At 36.0% G+C, this 19,705-nt stretch overlaps 1 protein-coding gene across 1 annotated transcript; it reads right to left on the bottom strand.

Moving 5' to 3' along the window:
• Positions 1–11,561: 11,561 nt before the first annotated feature.
• LOC149799691 (uncharacterized) lies at positions 11,562–14,745 on the bottom strand. Its single transcript, XM_089959049.1, has one exon. It carries the CDS (start codon positions 14,604–14,606, stop codon positions 13,257–13,259), a length of 1,350 nt encoding a protein of 449 aa, XP_089815175.1. The 5' UTR covers positions 14,607–14,745; the 3' UTR covers positions 11,562–13,256.
• Between the last annotated feature and the right edge of the window lie 4,960 nt (positions 14,746–19,705).

Consider the following 19,705-nt stretch of genomic DNA (forward strand, 5'->3'; position numbering starts at 1 on the left):
AATAAAATAGTTTAGTAAATATAAGCGGCATAACTACTTAATACCTCTACTGGAGATAGCTTAGCTTAACAGTTATCTCTAACAATAATGGAAAGTGATTTTTTGCTTATATTTTTTTTTGAAAAGGCTGATCTGTATATTTTATTTGCGACTTTTCGTACTGAAGGCATGCAGATATCAAAATACCTTACAGCAGTATTCATTGATTGAAAAATTCTCTCTTTACCGGTTTCAATATTAAAAGGTTTAATCGCATTAGGAATCTTTTTGTATTTACCAGTCCCTCCCCGTGCAGAATTCTCACTCTGTGTGATAGCTTGAAGGTTCTGTAAAGAATTATTTTTTATCCGAGTCAATATGATCGATCACAAGACCATCTTTGATCACCCCAAAGAAACAGTCGTATATGAATCGGTGACTGTAATAATGTTTATTTCCCTTAGTATTAATCATTAGATAACCGAGATTATTAACACAATCAACCGACTTTTTTAGCCGACAGTGTCTAATCACAGCATCACGATTTGCTTCATAATTTCGTTATGATAGGATGCTTTACAAAATCTTCGCTCATTTATATAATAATATCATTTGTTTAAATAATAATTTGTCCATATGATTACTTTGATAACTTAGATAACCCTCTAAACACTTTATAGCCCTGTCACTGTCATTATTTTTTTATCATAATATCTTTTGAGCTCTCTGTATCTTTTATCACCACATTATGCACACAACTGTGTTTTTCCTCTAACTCCAACACCACATCGTAAACACGGTTTTGGTCCTAAACTTCCATTACGAACACTTTGCAAATGATATCCGCAGAATTCTTTTACACAGGATTTGTTACAAGGAGTCTACGGAGCCTATCATCAACCATCTGCATTTATCTCTTGTTTGAGACATCGTATATATAATATTTCAATTTAAATACTTGCCTTAATTATAATATGTACGAATAGACAGATTATCCAGGATCAAGCCTTCTAAAGATAAATTTAATCTTGACAGAATATTTCCTGACTTGCCAACACAAGATCTAGTTGATCCGAAGAATAAAACTTTAATTAATAAAATTTACGACGCCAAGAAGGAATTTAACAAAGATGGCGCATCTCACGTATGGTCAACGTTCAAAATTATAAGCAACGGCGTCATAGATCCTACGATGAACGACGAACGAGCAGCAACTATCATTAACTACCCTGATATTCATCAAGGCGATTGAAAATATTTTTTAAAGTAAAATTTGTTGTATTAGCATAGTTAGATAATTGGATTATCCGTGACAAATACGATCCTGTCCTTCATAATGAAAAAATTGCCATACTGAGTAAAAATTCCAAGCCAAGAATGTTGACTGGTATTGACAAGCCGTATTATGAGCGAGCGTATCCTGTAACAGCAGTTATTTATGGAATGTATCGGATAAATGAAAAACCTAGCGTTGATAATCTGAAACCGATGAAATTTTCAAGACTGAATTGTGTAGCCGAACGAGTAACAGAACATTTTACCGTTTCGACTCGTGGAAACGGTCTAACACGGACAAAAGACGTAAAATAATAAACGAGTGGGGAGAAATAGTTAAAGACACCGGGGCGTCTATCAAAGATGTCGCTGAGTTAGGAAGAAAATTAAAATTCCCAATAACCGTAAAAACGATAACCGAAGAGATTTCGTATGAATGAAAATTTAAATCAAAAGGAGCTTCGATTGAAATTATTGATCATAATGCGCATGCGTGGACTAATGCATTAATAATATTTCCACTAAATCGAACTGTTAAATTTTATCAAGGAGATATTTTTTATTTTATTAAAGAAATAAGCAAAAACGATCCTGTGTCAGTATGGTTATTTTAGAGTTCTGAAAACGACGATGAATTGATTAGATCAGATGGAAGTATTTGTATCGAAGAAAAAAGTAAGTTTGATCATTTTGTACGACCTAACGGCGTTATTTATCGAACAGATTTTCTTCACACAAAAATGAAAAATCTTGCACGGCGATATACTAATGATACTGACGAGTTGCTGAACAACCGTTTTACTGTTCCGTCAGTTGCGGCTCATTTTGCTAGAGAGAAACATTCGTGGAAACCAACTCGGTTAGATTTTCTTAATGATATAATATCGAGTTGTGTCGAATACGGACACGGTGGATTGTGGAATACTAAATACGATCACAGAGATGCTATTTCGGTTGATATGTTTGCATGTTTTCCGGGAAGTTTTCTTGGTATGGGAGAATGGTCTATGTATTTTAAAAGATTTGGTCATCCGACACATGAAATGACCAGAGTATCGATAAATGGACCATTATCGGATTTTGACTTGACTGGATTCGCTTGGATCGAGTAATTCGAGTTTGCTAAGATCTTCATCCATTTTTTTATGCTTGGTTCTGCAAACATTTTTCAGAAAAAATGAGGGCACCAACAGTATTATTACGATATATGCTCGACGTAAAAATACTGATATTTCTGACAATAAGTAAAACAGTTATATCATATCGTCCGCAGAAAGAAGTTTGGTTACCACAACAAAAGAAATATTCCGATGACGAAAATCCTGATACAACCGATTATGAAAATAGAATTGCAAAAGATCTTGGTAGAAAAATAATCGGTAAATTCACCCAAGGAGGATCATATGATCATAAACGACATTGTACAAGATTGATTATAGACGATGCTAAGTTAGATTTTATAATCGCTGATACAACGAAGAAAAATAAGTTTATAAGTCGAGAAATAGCTTTCTTGCCAAATGGAACAAAATTAGGTACAATTGTGAGCTATATGGACGGTGAGTCATCACAATTTACTCATTTAAGATTGTCAATGCTCGCATACGTTTTGATAAATCTATTATCGATGACAAACAGATTTCCTGACACCGCGGTCAGAGTCGCTACGGATTCGTTTTATATCAACAAAAAATACTCAGGATTGTTGGAAAAATTAATTATCGACACTTGTGCATCATCATGGGGCGAATGGATAATAAAGCAGGAGAATATACTCGATTATTCTGAATCCGCTGACATTGAAATCAGAGATATTTATTGCAAAAATATCAGACATTAAAGTTATCATCTGCACCATCAGTATATGATCCCGTGACTAGACATAACACAGTTTATCTTAATGGACCAGGGGGTCTGGTGAAACAGCTGGCGTGATTGAACTATTTCGGCAGAGTTCAGATATGATCGTTTTAACCCCTAGACACAGATTTGCAAAAGAAATGAGAGAACGAAATACTAAATCATGTACTTATCACAGTTTTTTTCGATGGAAGGGAGACGCATGGACTCCTGATCAAATGGGCGAGAAGTACATTCCAAAGATTATCGTTTGGGATGAAATATGTATAGTGTCGTTAGAAACATTAAAAACATTTCTTGATTGGTTATTAACAAATAATACTGCTGTAATAATGTGCGGTGATTATGGTCAACCACCACCTTTTTTGGGATTGTCTCCACACGAATGGCTGAGGAATTTTATTGATTATTATGAAGAAATAACTGATGATCATAGAGCACTTGATCCAGAATTAAGAGAAGTTAAAAAGTTAATCAGACTACAACCGAATAACGTTCAGTGTGAAATAATGCGCGAAGTAATTTCAGAAATCCCTATTAACAATTTTTGGATCTTGTGGAGACCAAATGATTTGATAGTTGCAAGTAGAAAGATAGTTCGTGATACACTTCAACAGCAATTATTCATGTTACATAAAGAAAAGTTTCCAGAATTACCAGTGCCGCTTTGTTATCGACCAGCAGATACGCGACGGCAGAATATCGACGTTGATATACCAGGATCCTTGACAGAGTCAAGGAGGAAAATAAACCTCGTGTCAAATGATATTGTTTTGGTTCCTGTCAATGTTGTTGAAGATGCACTAAAAATAAACAAATCTCCGTGGACGCTAGAATACGCGATGACGATTCATTCATCTCAGGGATTAACTATTTCTGATACGCGAGTTTGGACCGTCGATGATCGTATCGAATGGTCAAATTTAGTTTATCTCGCACTGTCTAGAGTTAAAAAAAAATCTCAACTGCGGAGGGTTATTATAAACGTTACAGAAACCACTGGCGATGTCCTCGATAAATGCCAAGGTGATACAGTAAGAAAAAAAATAGTTATAAACAGTGTGACAAAAAAAATAAACTCGACTTTGACCTTGATGTTTAATTTATCATAGCGATGAAACAACAACAGAATAATCATTGTGCGAGCTGTAATTGCATATGTTGTGGCAGTACTCGAGTAATAATCCAAGACAATTTACTGTAGATATAAAAGAAAGTAGTCTTGGTCATACACGCGAAAACACGATGTTGACCTGTCTTGAGTGTAAACGACGTCGAGGTGCTAGTTAAGTGATCGCGGTGGTAATTGTGTATCCGTAGGAACCACTTGTAATTGTTCACGTGTAAATTTTCGCTGAGGAGCAGTTGAATCTAATCTGTAGATTGCGGGTCTACCAGTAGATCGTACCACGCTAGATATTGTATGTGTTGTAATACTCCAAATAGGATCAGTTGCTCTTTTTTACCACCTTCAAGTTCACCAGGTTCATATAAATATCTTACAATAACATTACCCAATACTGGATGTTTTGAAAAATCATTTCGTTTTATTGGTATATGCTTTTTTGTAATTGCATTAATAGGTTTCATGGAAGTTGCACCAGTAATTTCATTATTTAACGCGACTATCACTCTTGGTAATCTTGCAACCCATTCATGAGATCTCGTATCTTGAATTATTTCCTTTGCATACTGATGTAAAAAAAACAACGCTCAGCAAGTGTTCGATTCAATCGTTCAATAATTGCCTGATCACTTTGAATTGCAATATGTCCTCGTATAACTTCGACATTTTTTTTCATCAGAGATGATACTGCACCAAGAAATTCCTTGCCAGGATCAACATGTAATAGTTGTGGCCATCTTAAGGGTCTCGTTGATAAATTCACTCAAAAGCAGATACAACTTCAGCAATTGTCTTAGCTGATAGTGGCTCTGCTTTTTACACCTACTTGCAACATCAACGACAATTAACGCGTATTGGTACGTTATTTGACGTCTCCCAATTTTAATAGTATCATGTGGTAAAAATAAAATATCCGCCTGATGAACTTCATTAGGAGTCCTGACATCAAAATGTGCATGCTGAATTCGTTTAGGCGGTGGTAGATAAAATTTGCTATATTGCCTGTCGTGCTAACCAATTTGCGGTGGCAGAACTTTTGACACCTGCTGCATCAGCGAGTTTACTAATTGTTGCTCTACCTCTCCAGTATCCCCGTGGACTATAATAAATTGATTCCATTATGTAATAATTGATTAATTAATTACCAGCCCCTAAAGCTAGTTTACCTTTCGTCGCGGATCTTACCAACCAACTGGCTAATGATTCTCTGATAAGTTTATTCTTTATTGAAGTTAACGAATGAATACATTTTACATCTGCAATAAGTCTATCTTGTAGGTTTTTGCTTTTATACGCTACATTATGAACCTGACATGCTTTATCAATATCATTTATAGGACATTCACCAGGCTTTGGTTTATCTTGGTTATCAAGTCGGATATTAAGTCGGGTACCAGGACCACAATAATTATATCCTGGAAGATGTTTTTTTCCGGGGTATTTAGCCCATGGTGTTCCTGGAAATTATGACATTAATGTAACAATATCACCACCGTCTTTATGTTGAATTCTGGGTAAAAACGAAATAAAATTCTGTTACATATTGCACATCTTCCACCATATGCTATTCTTTTATTTTTTGTTGTAACAGTAGATAAATCAGTAGCTGGAGTTTTAACTCTGCAACGTAAACAATATAAATTCATGTTATTTATAATATGGATATAACTGATTTCTCAGCGACACGAAAGCAAGAACCAGTTAAACACGATGATGTATACGATGATGTAATGCTGGACAAGCAATCAAATCCAGCTAAAATATTTTCTCGAGGCAGACACAAAAATACTGATATAATATATGTCACTCAATGATATACACAAATACCTAAAGCGATCAGAGATAATTGTAACATTTTAGTTGTATTTAACGGAGTTGACGCGCATACGTTGCGAAATATTCATCAAACTTGGTGTAGCTGTGACATGGATATAATTAAATTTAAAAACTTTTCGCTAGCACAGTCAACCTCACACGGATTTATAACAATAAATTTACATGATCCCAGAACAAGATATCGTGTTGGTCTTGATAAAATATTTGGTTAATAATTATAGCAGCAGAGGAGGTGCGACCTCTAATAAGTGTCCAGACGGGTAAACAAAACACATTAAAGTTTGATAAAAATAAAGTGACTTAATTAGAGAAAAAGCGGGATAATTTCTCTAATTGGTCAGGATTTTTTTATTTTTCGTAAGAAGCCTTAGTTTTCAAAAATGGACCTTCTATAAAATGGTTTGTTCACCTCCCCTGATGCTCCAGTTAAGCTTGAGTAGGATTATACATATGTAGACACGCACGCATATTATTTTTATTATTATTATTATTATTATTGCCTTCTTAATTCACTGTAGAATCCTCAACGGTTAAAATAACAATTATATTACACCAAAATGTTAACCATCTAGAAATAATAATGTCTAATTACTCAGAGAACGGACATCTTTCCAACAGTTTTGCGACGGAACCCGATGTACAGGTTATGTACATGTACAAATCTAGCTACAAAAATGTCCTACAAGTGGAATAAGTAAAAGGTTCCTTGTACGAACATCAGATAAGGCAGCGATTTCCTCTCGGGATAATTTCTTGCTCGGTCAAAGAAATTTAACTTCGTATGCCTGCGAGAGTACCCTTTGGTTTGTAAGACTCGTACTGTATATTACTTGTAACTATACTCGTTTAAAGTACATCTAAAATATCTAATGCATCACAAGTAAACTTTATCATATTTAGGTCAGCTATATATTTACGATACAGACCTAAACAATAAACAATGCCACCAACAGGCGTATATCAAAAAGGAACGATTAGCATGGCAACGACTTTAATTCATACCAAAATATCTGCGCATTCGCAACACCGTCAAGCAACAAATGCAATGACGTAAATCCACGCGTAATGCCATTTCTCATCACATGATAGGCAATATATAGTGGCCAATATAGCTGATAGAGGAAGAGCTCGGGATAAACCAGGGAAGAACCTCCGACTCACAGGAAGCTACTGAATAGCTACTTCTCACATACCCACTTTGGCCAATACGGAGACTCGAACCCACTCCGACAAAGGTGAGGTGGCAGTGACAGGCAAAGGCGAGTGCATTAGACCACTAGACCACCTGGGGCCCATGTTTGATCAAGAGCGTGTTTCGTAAATGCTATAACATTTTCGAGATAGGAGACAACCACTAAGTGATGTTGTCTGAGTACGAGCGGCAAATATACTGACTGAAAGGCTTAACAACTTCCGGGACAAGTGCAACTATCACTCCAGTGACCAGAACAAATAAAGATGTCCCCGCCACATAAGGGAGGGCAAGCTGCTGGACAGAAAATACAAACGATCCACCAACTTCAACCAGGGCGCGAGGTCGCTAGCAACCCCCAGAAATAATAATTACTTCGCTGAGGGTCGGCAACAATTGCACAGAGGTCATCAACCTGGGCATGCATATCTGTCAACGATTGTACACACACGGGATCATGGAAGGGCCTGTATCTCGCGCGATCTTACTCGAATTGATCGATGACGTTTACCATAGTTAACAATGGACAACACACGATTGCTCATATAAATTAATATTGTAATGCAATGCATCGTGGCACAAGCACAACACGGCCGGAATTAAAAATATTATTTCCCGCGCGATCACAGTACCAGTGGGATCAGCTGGATCCGTGCGCACTCTTGAAATCGCGTTGCCTCAGTTGCGTGCTTATTAGAGTTAACCAAATATTCATGCAGAGACCTTCGGCTGTTTACCTTCGAAACAGGTTGACACTACCGCGTCAAAGATCGTATTGGAGGATCCCGTGTCAATACCACTGAGTTAAAGCACAATAGTTCTCCTGACGACGACGGACGGCTTACCGACTCCGGTATTGTGAATATCACACAGGCGGTTGTCGTTAGTTTAACGTGTGACGTCATCACAAGAAGCTATCAGTCATTGCTGGGTTATCAAGCAAGCCAGGATTACATTTTATACAGATTCTCCCTGGATGTGTCTCCGGGTAATCTGATTTCTGTCATGATGACTAACCCGGTTTATTTTCAATGTAACGGCAACACGTTGGCGAAGTTGCTGTGGTCACTGACCTCTCCATTTACGCTAAAAAGAACTCACAGTCAGACTGTACATTCCCGATTGGGCCGTTTAAACAAGCATCACTTAAGTCGCCACAATTAATTATCGGTCACAATAATGAATATACAATGACGATATTGACTACGCAGCAATGCCATTACATCTAATAAATTAGTGCGTGCCAATGCCGCGCTATTTACATCAAGGCCCCATGTAACGTTATCGTATAACTCTGTGGGATTTCGATTAAACTGGATAACGCAGTCGTTGGCTATATTGGTTTGCTCGCAATGAGGGGCCACAGGTTCAGGACCAACGAATCTCCGCGGAGAAAAGGTTTCTGGATGGATCCTTCGTCAAACTTAGAAAAGCGGGCTATGCGGGTTTGTTTCCTGGAAATAAAGGCCGTGGAACCCGAAATATTTCGTGATCGTGGACTATCCGCCATAAGATACATAACATCATATTTTTCATTTTTTGAGTCAGTAGAAATCCATATCACTATACTGCTGACGGTCTAATTCAATATCGCCAATTGGGTGAAAAATTGTACATGCACCGTACTTGTCGATGATACATTTGTGTATAAATTCTATACATTGATCGTCCTTGGTGATAGATCCATACATTGTTCATATTGCATATAAATTCTATACATTGATCATAACTGGTGATAGACCTATATGTAATCGTCATTTGTTTTGAAAGTTCCAAATATAGATATTTTAGTTTGATTATTCATTGATGTTCCATGCTCTGATTATTTCATGTAGGTACAATAGGGACATGATAATTTTCTTATACGTTGGTGCACATTATTGTTGTAAAGCAATTGCTGGATTTTATGTATATGAGCAAGGTTTCAGATTCATGTATCGTTCCCTTACATTCTAAATAAGCAAATAATTCATGAAACTGCGTTTAGTGTCTTCACTAAATTCACCTAAACCCGGCACCGTCCTGATGTACAATATTTGTGCATGTTGTTGGTGTATTTGTGGATTTCGAGGGGATACAATTTTGAAAACAATAAGACCTGCTCATTTTGTATTAAAAAAAACTTTCTATGAAGACAAGAATGTCTGCAATATAAGCAGGGAACAATTATATTTATATCCAAAATCCCGTTTTAAAGTTTGATTCATTCCTCTAGGACGAAGACGAGCGGGTGTGGGTGTGCGCATGCCAGTGTATGTATGTGTGAATAAGAAAATCAAGTCCATAGCGCTGAAACCAGTAATTTACGCCCACACCTCCAGACTCTCAGTATAAGTCAAATTAAAGCAACATCCAAAGTTTGGTACAAAGCTCTGACTAAATTAGTACACTCACTCAGAGAAATAATGACAAGAAAATGACAATAGAGACTTTTGTACATAGAAGAAAATGTAACTATTCAAGACGGAAAAGAACCATTAAGAGGTTACGAGTATGATTCATTCATGTATTTGATATGTGCAACTGACAGGTTAGAAATATATAGGCACAAATATTTAATTAGTACAACTATGTTATATTGATCAAAAAAACAAAAATATGTTTAACATGCTGGTATCTAGACGTATTGGCGTGAACGATGCCAGTTCGATAGAGGAAATGAAATTTTATATGAATAATGGACTGAATGAAATTCTTTCCACCATGGAAACTGTGGCGATATCAGACAATAAAGAAAATCATGTACCTGAATATTTCAGAACAAAGCAGAAACGATCAATAAATCTGGTAAATGCTCTTTTTGACGGGCAACCATATCCAGTTTCACATTTAACATGACTCATGATATTCGTACAAAGTAGTATTCGTCCACCCTTTAAAATCAATAACATAATGTATTCATATTATATGGTTACTGCAGCATTGTACCTTTATAGAAATAATTCTTTTTTGTTGAGACCTTTATTTAGTAACAATGTCTATTCCGCATATTAGTTATCAAAATTGTACGACGTTTATTTAGTTCTTGAATTCTCATACAAGAAAATTTTTCAAGGTAGGATTTAATAAATGCATTTAAAGGTTCCTGTTAATAATTGATAATAAGAATACACTTAGACATGCTGAATGGTCTTTTGGGTGTGGAAAAGTCTTTATACAGTGAACTGTGTAACATGGAATTGTATTGTACTCGTCTATACTGTGTTCAAAAATGTATATTTTCTGCGTCGAGTTCAATGTCGGTCTTTCAATACAACATGACAAAGTTCAGTAAATATCCATATTTTAAAGATCACTATAACTTCTTAATACTGAAGTTATTCTAATAGACGCCCAGCGGCGGTGCATTTTCCAAAGGGATAGATGGGCGTTGAATACTGTACATCACTGTTTGACTTGAAATGTTTGTAAATAGGTTGTTTTTATTTTTTGCCAGTCGTTGGATTACTCATGCACTGTTTTAGTTATTTTGACATACCATAATGTATATATACAGATCTATAAGCCTTGATAAGATTCATTTCATTTGGGGTGGACAAAAAAAAAAGGGGGGGGGGCATTCATTAGAAGGGGTTTTCTATTAGAATAACTACGGTACGTCGAGTTTAGACTCACTTTTTTGCATCATTCGAATTATATGTAGCGTGGCTTTTATGAGTCATCGGCCCATTACTGTTACCGTTATAAGTAAAGTTCTTTCCCTTTCATTGCAAATTAGACTAAACGTCTATATGAAATGCATTATAAGAATAATAATTGTAATGATTTTAATTATGTTTACCCTGATAATAGTATTCTAGGTCCATATTATCATCTAGGAAAACATTTTCATGCCTGCCATCAGATAATCCATCCATATCGTCAGCTTAAGTTTTATGTGACATCAAACATACAGCCGCAAGATGGCCATTTCTAGGCTAAATGAATACTCAACTGGCTGTAAAGTGACTGATGACATTGTTCAATCAAAAGTTTTATTTTAGTATAGCCGAAGCTTGTATTATGGGGTGTTTTATTTACTTTAATAAATGCAGTGGATTTATATACATTTTCATGAATTTACATAATGCTATGATAAGCAATGTACGACAAAAGCTACATAAAAAAATTATGTAAATATATTTTACTGCGAATTTCATTAAACTGTAATGCAAGCATGTATGGAGGTTTTCTTCTTATTCCATGTTCCATAATATCTGCACCACTACACCATTATCCATCAGCACAATTTTACGATTCCATGATCATAAGCTATGTAACAGAAAGAAGCAAAACCAACAATTTTAGTAAAATTAACAAATAATTTATTCCCCTAGAATACAAACTGAAAATTCAAAAGACAGTATTGTGAATTAAATCCCAAATAATCATAAATATTCTATCACAAATCTAAAGGTATAGAACCTTCCGAATGAATTCCAATAATATTGAATGTCCTCATGAACCACAATGATATAATCAAGAACGTCTTTGAATAAGTTTCCAGTAATTTATAAATACTGTTTTAAAATAGAGTTTTACTCCCAAAGTCAAATTGAACTTTGTAAGTAAAATGAATAATTTAACTAAATAATACCTCCTAAATTATATCGGAGCACAACAATAAACGATTACAGAGACTGATCATAAAACAAGAATGAATATTTGTTTACCAAATCACCTTATGTACAAAATATCAGCTGACTTATGACGCAACAGAATGTTTTAAAAAACTAACAATTTCTCATGGATAAAAGTTACTAATTGGTAAACAAGTTCAGGTCTTGAACTAAAAGCAAACATTTTGTTTATTTCTTACAATCATGACAAAAGTCAGGTAGGCGAAATCTCCACTTTCATAACCGTCAATCACGGGCATGATAAAAATCAGGCCCACATTATAAATTAAATATACATAACAGATGTTACATAATAAAGTTATCAGATTTTATACATCATAGTTTAACATTGTCTCGAAAAATACACACGTTTACTTAAAACAAACGTATTCATTTTTCATTGAAAGTATTTTACAAGATCTAATCAATTATTTACCCTTCTCTTATACTTAGGTTATCATATATATCACACCCTGTCAATTGTCATGTGAAGACTTAGGCCAGAGTCAGAGCCCATATTTGGGCGACCTGTTATGGTATTTCAACCAAACACCAAATACACGTGTTCGATTGTTTCTGTGTGTCACCTCATTAACAAATCTAGTTGATCTCAGAAGGAAAAAAATTACAGATTAACGTTTAGCATGATCTGCCTTATTTGCTGTTGTCTACACACGCCACAGACTGAGAACTAGGTTCTGGACGGTTCTAGAACAAGGTTCTTGCCGATGGGGCGAGAAGAACCCTAAGAACAATTTACTCTGATCAAGAACCCGGTTCTCGTGTCTCGCCGAATGACATCTAGGAACATTCCAGTAGAGGACAATACTAATCAGCAAAAATAATGTCTAACACCCTATCAAGTGAAGAAGTAGGTTAGGCTCGAAGAGTGTCCAGTAGAGGATAGTTATATACAATAGGGATCTGAAATTACCCCAAACACAACCAAAGCAACAATTTTATCAATCTATTGCATACAATTATCTTAGAATTCTCACGCTTTATATAATACATTTATGCATAATCGAAACTGATTTTCATAAACGGTTATCTCTACAAAAGTTCATTTCGATCCGTAATTTCAATATTACTAGATCAGTTGATTTCTGAATTATTTCCTTTGCATCACGGAATAAATTATCGCTACATTTATGGTATTGTTTTCTTGATGTTTACGAAAAGTCACGTTTAAGGTGGACAAATTGGTCTCATGCTACTTGAGAATAATGACAAAACTCTTTGCATTTGTTTACACAATATATATTTGTGGTTTTATCTAGCAAACTATGAACTGTATTTCAAAGTTTTGCATCTGATTTTGTTCATATCTACCTTGATTATATAATCTACTTAACTATACACGTCTTTAAAATAATTTATACAGAATTGTTTATTTATTTTGCTTATTATTCCATAGAAGACTGCTTTTGATATCCTTCTTCAATTTCAATCTAAATACTTTGACATAGTCGGATTTTTCTTCAAATACAAGCATCATGTTATTCTTGTCGTTCAAACATAACCCTACCGGTTTTATAAGCCCACAATCTGGTGAGAGTAACACACCAAGTTGTTTCCCTTCCGGTGTAACCTGCACCACGGTGTTTGATTTAATACCACAATAGTAAATGATCCCCTTCCTGTCCACAGCGATCCCTCTTGCCAATTTCAAATCACTGCTCTTAAATTTATTGAACTGTTCCCCTTTCATGTTTATAGTTAGAATTTTATGATCAACTGTGTAATAGATTCTTTCCCCGTCTGGACTGATGCAGTGGGTATTCCTACTAACCAATAGTTCATCGAGCTGAATTGTATTCGTGGCTTTGTATGAAGCATCCAATGTAACAAGTAATTCAGTGTCTTCTAATTGATCAACTATAATGTTTTCCTGGTAGGAAGCTATTCCATAGCATTCACGACCGACATCAATGGTCCTTAGTCGTGTCAAGGTATGGCTCACAGAGAAAAGGATGATACTTTTTCCTGCAGTAACAGCGACAGTTTGGTGGTCTACTCGACAAATGTACTTAGGCACAGCCTCCATTACCAAATGATGCAGGCAGTTTGCTTTTTTATCAAAGAGCTTTAGTTCTGTATTCTTAACGTCCGATAGGACAAGTTTCTCATCAGGAAGAAATACGCCGGACAATATATCACAAACTTTTTCATCATCAGGCACTTTGGCACTAAAACTTGATAACTCGAATGATGAGTCCGATGACAGTTTTGGAATTCTGCACTTCTTACTCTTCACTTTCCCTATTGAACTCCACGTTCTGACAAATTCTTCAGGTGTCTTGTAACAGTGAAATTCAGTCTGAACCTCCTCTGAATCATTTTCGATGAATTCATATCTTTGCAAATACTTCTGTGCATGTTTTGATATTCTCGTCGTTGTCATGAAGACGTTTGCGTCAAAAGATTGGTTGCCCTCATTTAGCATCCTATGGGACGTTTCTATTGCAGCAATGGTACTTTTACATTCTGCAATATGATCAGAAATAACTACCGATTCTTTTTTACATACCTGATCCAATTGATGTAACATATCCGCTTCAAGCTTATCTATATGACCGTTCATTGCAATTTTCCATTGTTGGATGGACTTGGTTATCTCTGTCTTCTGGTTTTGAATGGACTCCAGATATTTTGAATTTTTTTCGAGTAGGATGTGAAACAGCTCTTTCAGAGCCTCTAAATTGTCTGATATTTGCTTAGAATCCTCTCTGTCTTTCATATCTTTAGCTAACTCTTCGACAGTAGACAACTACATACAAGGCTTGTGTACACTGGTCGCACATTTGTGGCAGCAAAGTTCTTTGTGATGCAAGCAAAAATAGGTGAATCTTTTATTGTGACTTGAACACCGGTAGATACTCTCATTAGCTACCCCTGCATTCGGATTCTCAGGCAATGCATTCACGGTGAATATGTGGTCACTGGTCATCTTAAAACTTTTATGACAATTGTAGCAAGTATCACAAAGATATTCTACGCACGTGACACAGTACGCCACAGAGATGGTTGGCAATAAATTGGGTCATCTCTCCCGGGCAGTCCCAAAGATATAAGTTTCAAAACTGTGGAATTAGGAGGCAGTTTAGCTGCCCAGTCATCTGGAGTTTGGGGAATAACTGGAGCAGGTGCATAACTTCTACATACGGGACACGCAATGGTGTCCGACTGTATCTCCTCAGTCCTCATAGCCTGTACATGTTTGCATATACAATTCTCACAAAATGTGTGTAAACACGTCAGTACCTTAGGTGATTCGTACGTTGTTAAACAAATTGGACAATTCAGTTGATTGTCGGTCGTGTGCGGAGCTTCTTCCCCATGTTGGAAATCAATAACTTCCTGGTAGATATGTACTGCTGAAGAAACAAACAACGCTGTTTTCTTAACTTCACATATGAAACTGCTATATACAAAGCCTCTTCTGTTATCTGTGTTCGCTATGTGACCATTCTGAATGTCGTACACATTGCTCAAAAGTATTCGTCCGTACTTCAGTGAACATGTATGATGGCAAGGTATACACTGATACCTCAAACATTTAGTAAGGTCACGTGGTCAGCTATACAGACACGTCACGGAGATCAAAACGCAATGTAAGCATTCTAATAAAGCGTAATATTATAAACACAGTTGTAACTTTCAATAGTTTATGCACCGTTGAATGCAAAATAATATAAAATACAGTACCCTTATGACGCATAATTTCAATGTCAGTATAAGGCTTGAGAAAAACACAAAGAACTGCACTCTTATAAGTTTCATTGTTGTTGTTGTTGTTGTTGTTATTATTATTATTATTATTATTATCACTATTATTACACAATTAATATTATTAGCACTGTAATAGTAATAGTGTCGCGACACACAACTAGTGCAAAGTGTCTAGTGCAGTAACTTGAAGCTACTGTTGCTAGCTAGCTCATTGCGAAAGGGAACTCATATGCTGGGCAAGCTTAAGCATCGATATTATTGCCCAGGCTGTGCAGTAAACCATGGAGAGAACACTGCAACCTTGCTCTCAGTAAGGACAGAATACGAGAAGGTGTAGTTTAGGGGTTATAAGTCAAGCTCTATGGGCTTACAGCACGGGCGCCACGGACTGCCTCCGACGAGGATGCGATACGGATCATTACATCCTACTGGTCAGTTATCGCCGATCACAAAGCTGGGCAGTCCCAAACCAGTAAGGTACTGACCCATCTTGATTTGACTACTCTATAGTGTGTATGTGGCTTAAAGTGTTTCCTCGAAAAGCAGACGGCAACAACGTACCTAGCAGAAAAAGAAAGGAATTTTTGTTTTAGGATTGGAAGTTGGAATGTCAGGACGAGAATGGCTGATGACATACAAACGGTAGATGATGTCCGTGCAAGACTGCACTGATTTGACCCCGAGCCACTAAGGGAAACGCAGAACAAACTAACAAGTCATTGTCAACGGCTGCTGTAATGTATTCGTCTTACGAAGGCGGACGAATGCCAGCTACTGTTATTATTAGGTAAAGCAGTAATGGCAACAGCAATAGCGTCACTTTCGTAGTTATATTGTTTACTGTCTGACCGTCTGTCCGTTGTATATAGAACAAGATTATGCAGTATGGCACATTCATCATATACATTCCTCTGCGAATCAAATCTGGCAGCTAATTGTTTTGACAACGTAGTGGAGCGAATACCCATAGTTGCAAAGATATCAGGATAGGTTGGGGACAGCATAACAAAATCGTTGGCGAGTTCTACGCGTCTTAACAAACCATGGTTGGATAATGCATGCAAATACGCGAAGAAATGTCTTTCAACATTTTACCGCCTTGAGTTGCAACAAATATCATTCAAATTCCAGACATTTTTGTGAATATTTGGATAGAAAATTGGTATCCGAATATCCGCTTGTTATCCCAGAAACGTTGATGGCCTTTTATAACAGAAATAAACAAGCCCAAATGTAAATTATGCAACTTTGAATTAATTAGTGTACTAGGGTACAACTTAAAACTTATTAAATCATATGAAATTCAAACTTCAATTTACAAGGTATTCGTAATGTTAACGTTCTGAAGGTTCACATTGATCACTATATCGCCATTTCTATTCATTATATATTTGAAAAGATAACGTGTAGTACAGCATCTTGATGAAGAGCCTGGTATAGAATAGAGATCATACCAAACTGGCTTAACGTATCAATCAACCAGAGATCGGAAAAAATATAAATTGTTGTAATGTATTCGTTCTGCCAGGAGCATTCGCTGTTAATCCAGGAAACCTACACTACTCCCCATCCCAGATCATATTATCTCGAAAGGTCAACTCCAAATATAGTTCCTCACTATGTCTTTTATGAAAGTTTTGACGTCAGTATACAGTTATGGCAGTATCAATATGCTGAAAATTTGACTCTATTTTTTTTTTTTATAATTATTTTTTTTTTTGAAAGTCATTAATGTAGATGTCTGTGTCTTATCAGAAAGATGAGTATGGGACAGTTGACATGATTGTGAAAAATAACCATTTTTAAGGAGTACGGGTCCTGAGTTTGCTGAAGCAATAAATCTTGATATGGTCTGGTTTTTTGTGCATTGGTACCAAGCCATAATTATCAGAATATTTTCCAGTTTGTCATGGGGTTTGTGTTTCAATTGTTCATTCATATGCCTTTTCTAAAATCACTTTTTTTTAATGCTGCGAATCCCTCTTTACCGATGAAATAGAATGGTCTACTCCCAAACTTGTTTGAGGCTGGGAACTGGATACCTGGTCCTGGTAGAGGTTACATTATACAAGGCTACTTCAGGATTTATGATATTAATTAAGTTACCATAGTAAACCTATGGAAACATCAGGATATTAAAAAATTCAATAATTTTAAATGTTGAATGCTCATGATCAAATCTATATTTAACAATAATGACATATCCTTGAGGCAAGTTTCTGTGTTAAGGAACCCATATTAACTGGTGCATATTTTTTAAAATCTATATGTGTTTGAAACATGTGTTTTTAATTCTGCAACAAAAAGTCAGATGCTTATTTCAGTTACGAATTTTCCAAACTCAAGTCTGTAGAATGACTGAAATTCAATCAATAAAATGTTGTCTTGTTTTCATTTACAACTAGGATAAGTTCTCAAAAGATTCGTTTTACTAAAATTTCACTTTCAGTATCAACTAACCCAGTAAGCCATGAAAAAATCTGGTATGTACTCTGTGTTACGTAGCCCCATTTTTAGACTGATTCCCATTCTTCTATATCAAGTGTACAGTAAATAATTGACGCCTATTGCAAGTACATCGTACGTATAAGAAAGTGCAGGTCAATACTAGTGTATCTGTTTCAGTAAAAGCAAATATTTATCAAGTCTGAATTTAAGTTTAGTATGCTTAGCAGAAAATCACAGTGTCTAATTTGGGTATTCTAGAGATCGTCAAAGGTCAGTCGCATATCGTACATAGTCACGTAGGTTGCGAGATTTGTGTAGTCAAGTGACTATCAATGCTAAAGGCGATTACAATTTTAAAGATCCAGTCCTCTCCATTCGATGAGCTAAAACTACCCAAAAAGCATGACACTACACCTATAGTCTAGTTGAGGAATTAGTTTACTTCAAAATGGGATGTAAACAGCTAAGTAATGCACTATACATTTTTGGACGCAGTGAATCGAGATTTTATAAATCCCTGTTTGTTTTGAATTTCATTCATATGGTAAAGATAAAAAAAAAAATTGCAAAGCGTAAAAGAAGCATGTAATAAATACAAAATCGTATCCGTGCTTTGTACTGAGTCGATGTAATAATTCGATTGATTTTTGCGCCTCGGTCTGACAGTCTCTTCATATTATCACGCCATATAAAATTAGTACTTTAAGTCGACACAGAACAAAACACGTATACAGATTTGTGTAAGTATCACATGCATATTTACTAACCGATCTCACCGTACGTGTGTGTGTGAACAAGAGCTGAAAATTAAGTGTCAAATAATTTCATCGAGTTCCAAACTCTACCTTGTCACTGACCGATGTTTATCCCGAATGTTTATGATTTAATAGAAATTGTCAGTGATAATTATAGATCAAGACCATGACTTCGATAAAGATTTACTGCCTAAATTGATATTTTTGGAGGAAACTTTTGTTTAAAAGAATTTTACAAAGTAACAGTACCATTGCGCTCGTTACGAATTATATATACAACAACATTTGAGATGGTTTATTGTGTTGATATCACTTGAATAATGAACCTCTGATGTCATTCACATGTAGGTTGCGAGATTTGTTTAGTAATGCAAATGGCGAATTCCAGGTCAAATTTCATCAACGTTGCAGTTTCGTCTAGTCTGTCATCGGATTAAAGACATAACGAATACTATACTCGCAATCCCTGAGAACATAGATCATATTCCTATCGATTTAATGAAGGTATATGTTGACAAAGTTCGTTAAAGTTTGTTAGGCCGGCTAGTGAGTTTAACCTCGAATATGCGTTACACAAACAGCCGTCAACTACTTTACATTGCAGCTTGGCCGACTAGTTCAGAGCCGTATTATCCGGTAGGCACGGTAGGCACTGTGCCATATACCTACGGTAATTAAATGGGGTACGAAAATAATTTTGACCATTTTTGTTTTCCTTTGTATGATGAAAACTGTAACAAAGATCTCTTCTTGAATAAAAATATGAATGATCATGTTAATGAAACGTGTATACACAAAAGAGGAGGAGTCATATAAAAATTGCATCTGCCAAAAGACCCACGAAACAGAAGTGCCCAGGCCCTACAAAACCTTAATCAGGACCTGCCGACTACCACAGACCTTG

This window comes from Sinohyriopsis cumingii, chromosome 5, assembly GCF_028554795.1.
Source record: "Sinohyriopsis cumingii isolate HCF-2022 chromosome 5, ASM2855479v2, whole genome shotgun sequence".
NCBI classification, from domain to species: Eukaryota; Metazoa; Mollusca; class Bivalvia; order Unionida; family Unionidae; genus Sinohyriopsis; species Sinohyriopsis cumingii.

Excerpts from the sequence above, each read along its gene's own strand:
- LOC149799691 (XM_089959049.1), bottom strand. The coding sequence starts at position 14,606 with ATGAAAGACAGAGAGGATTCTAAGCAAATATCAGACAATTTAGAGGCT.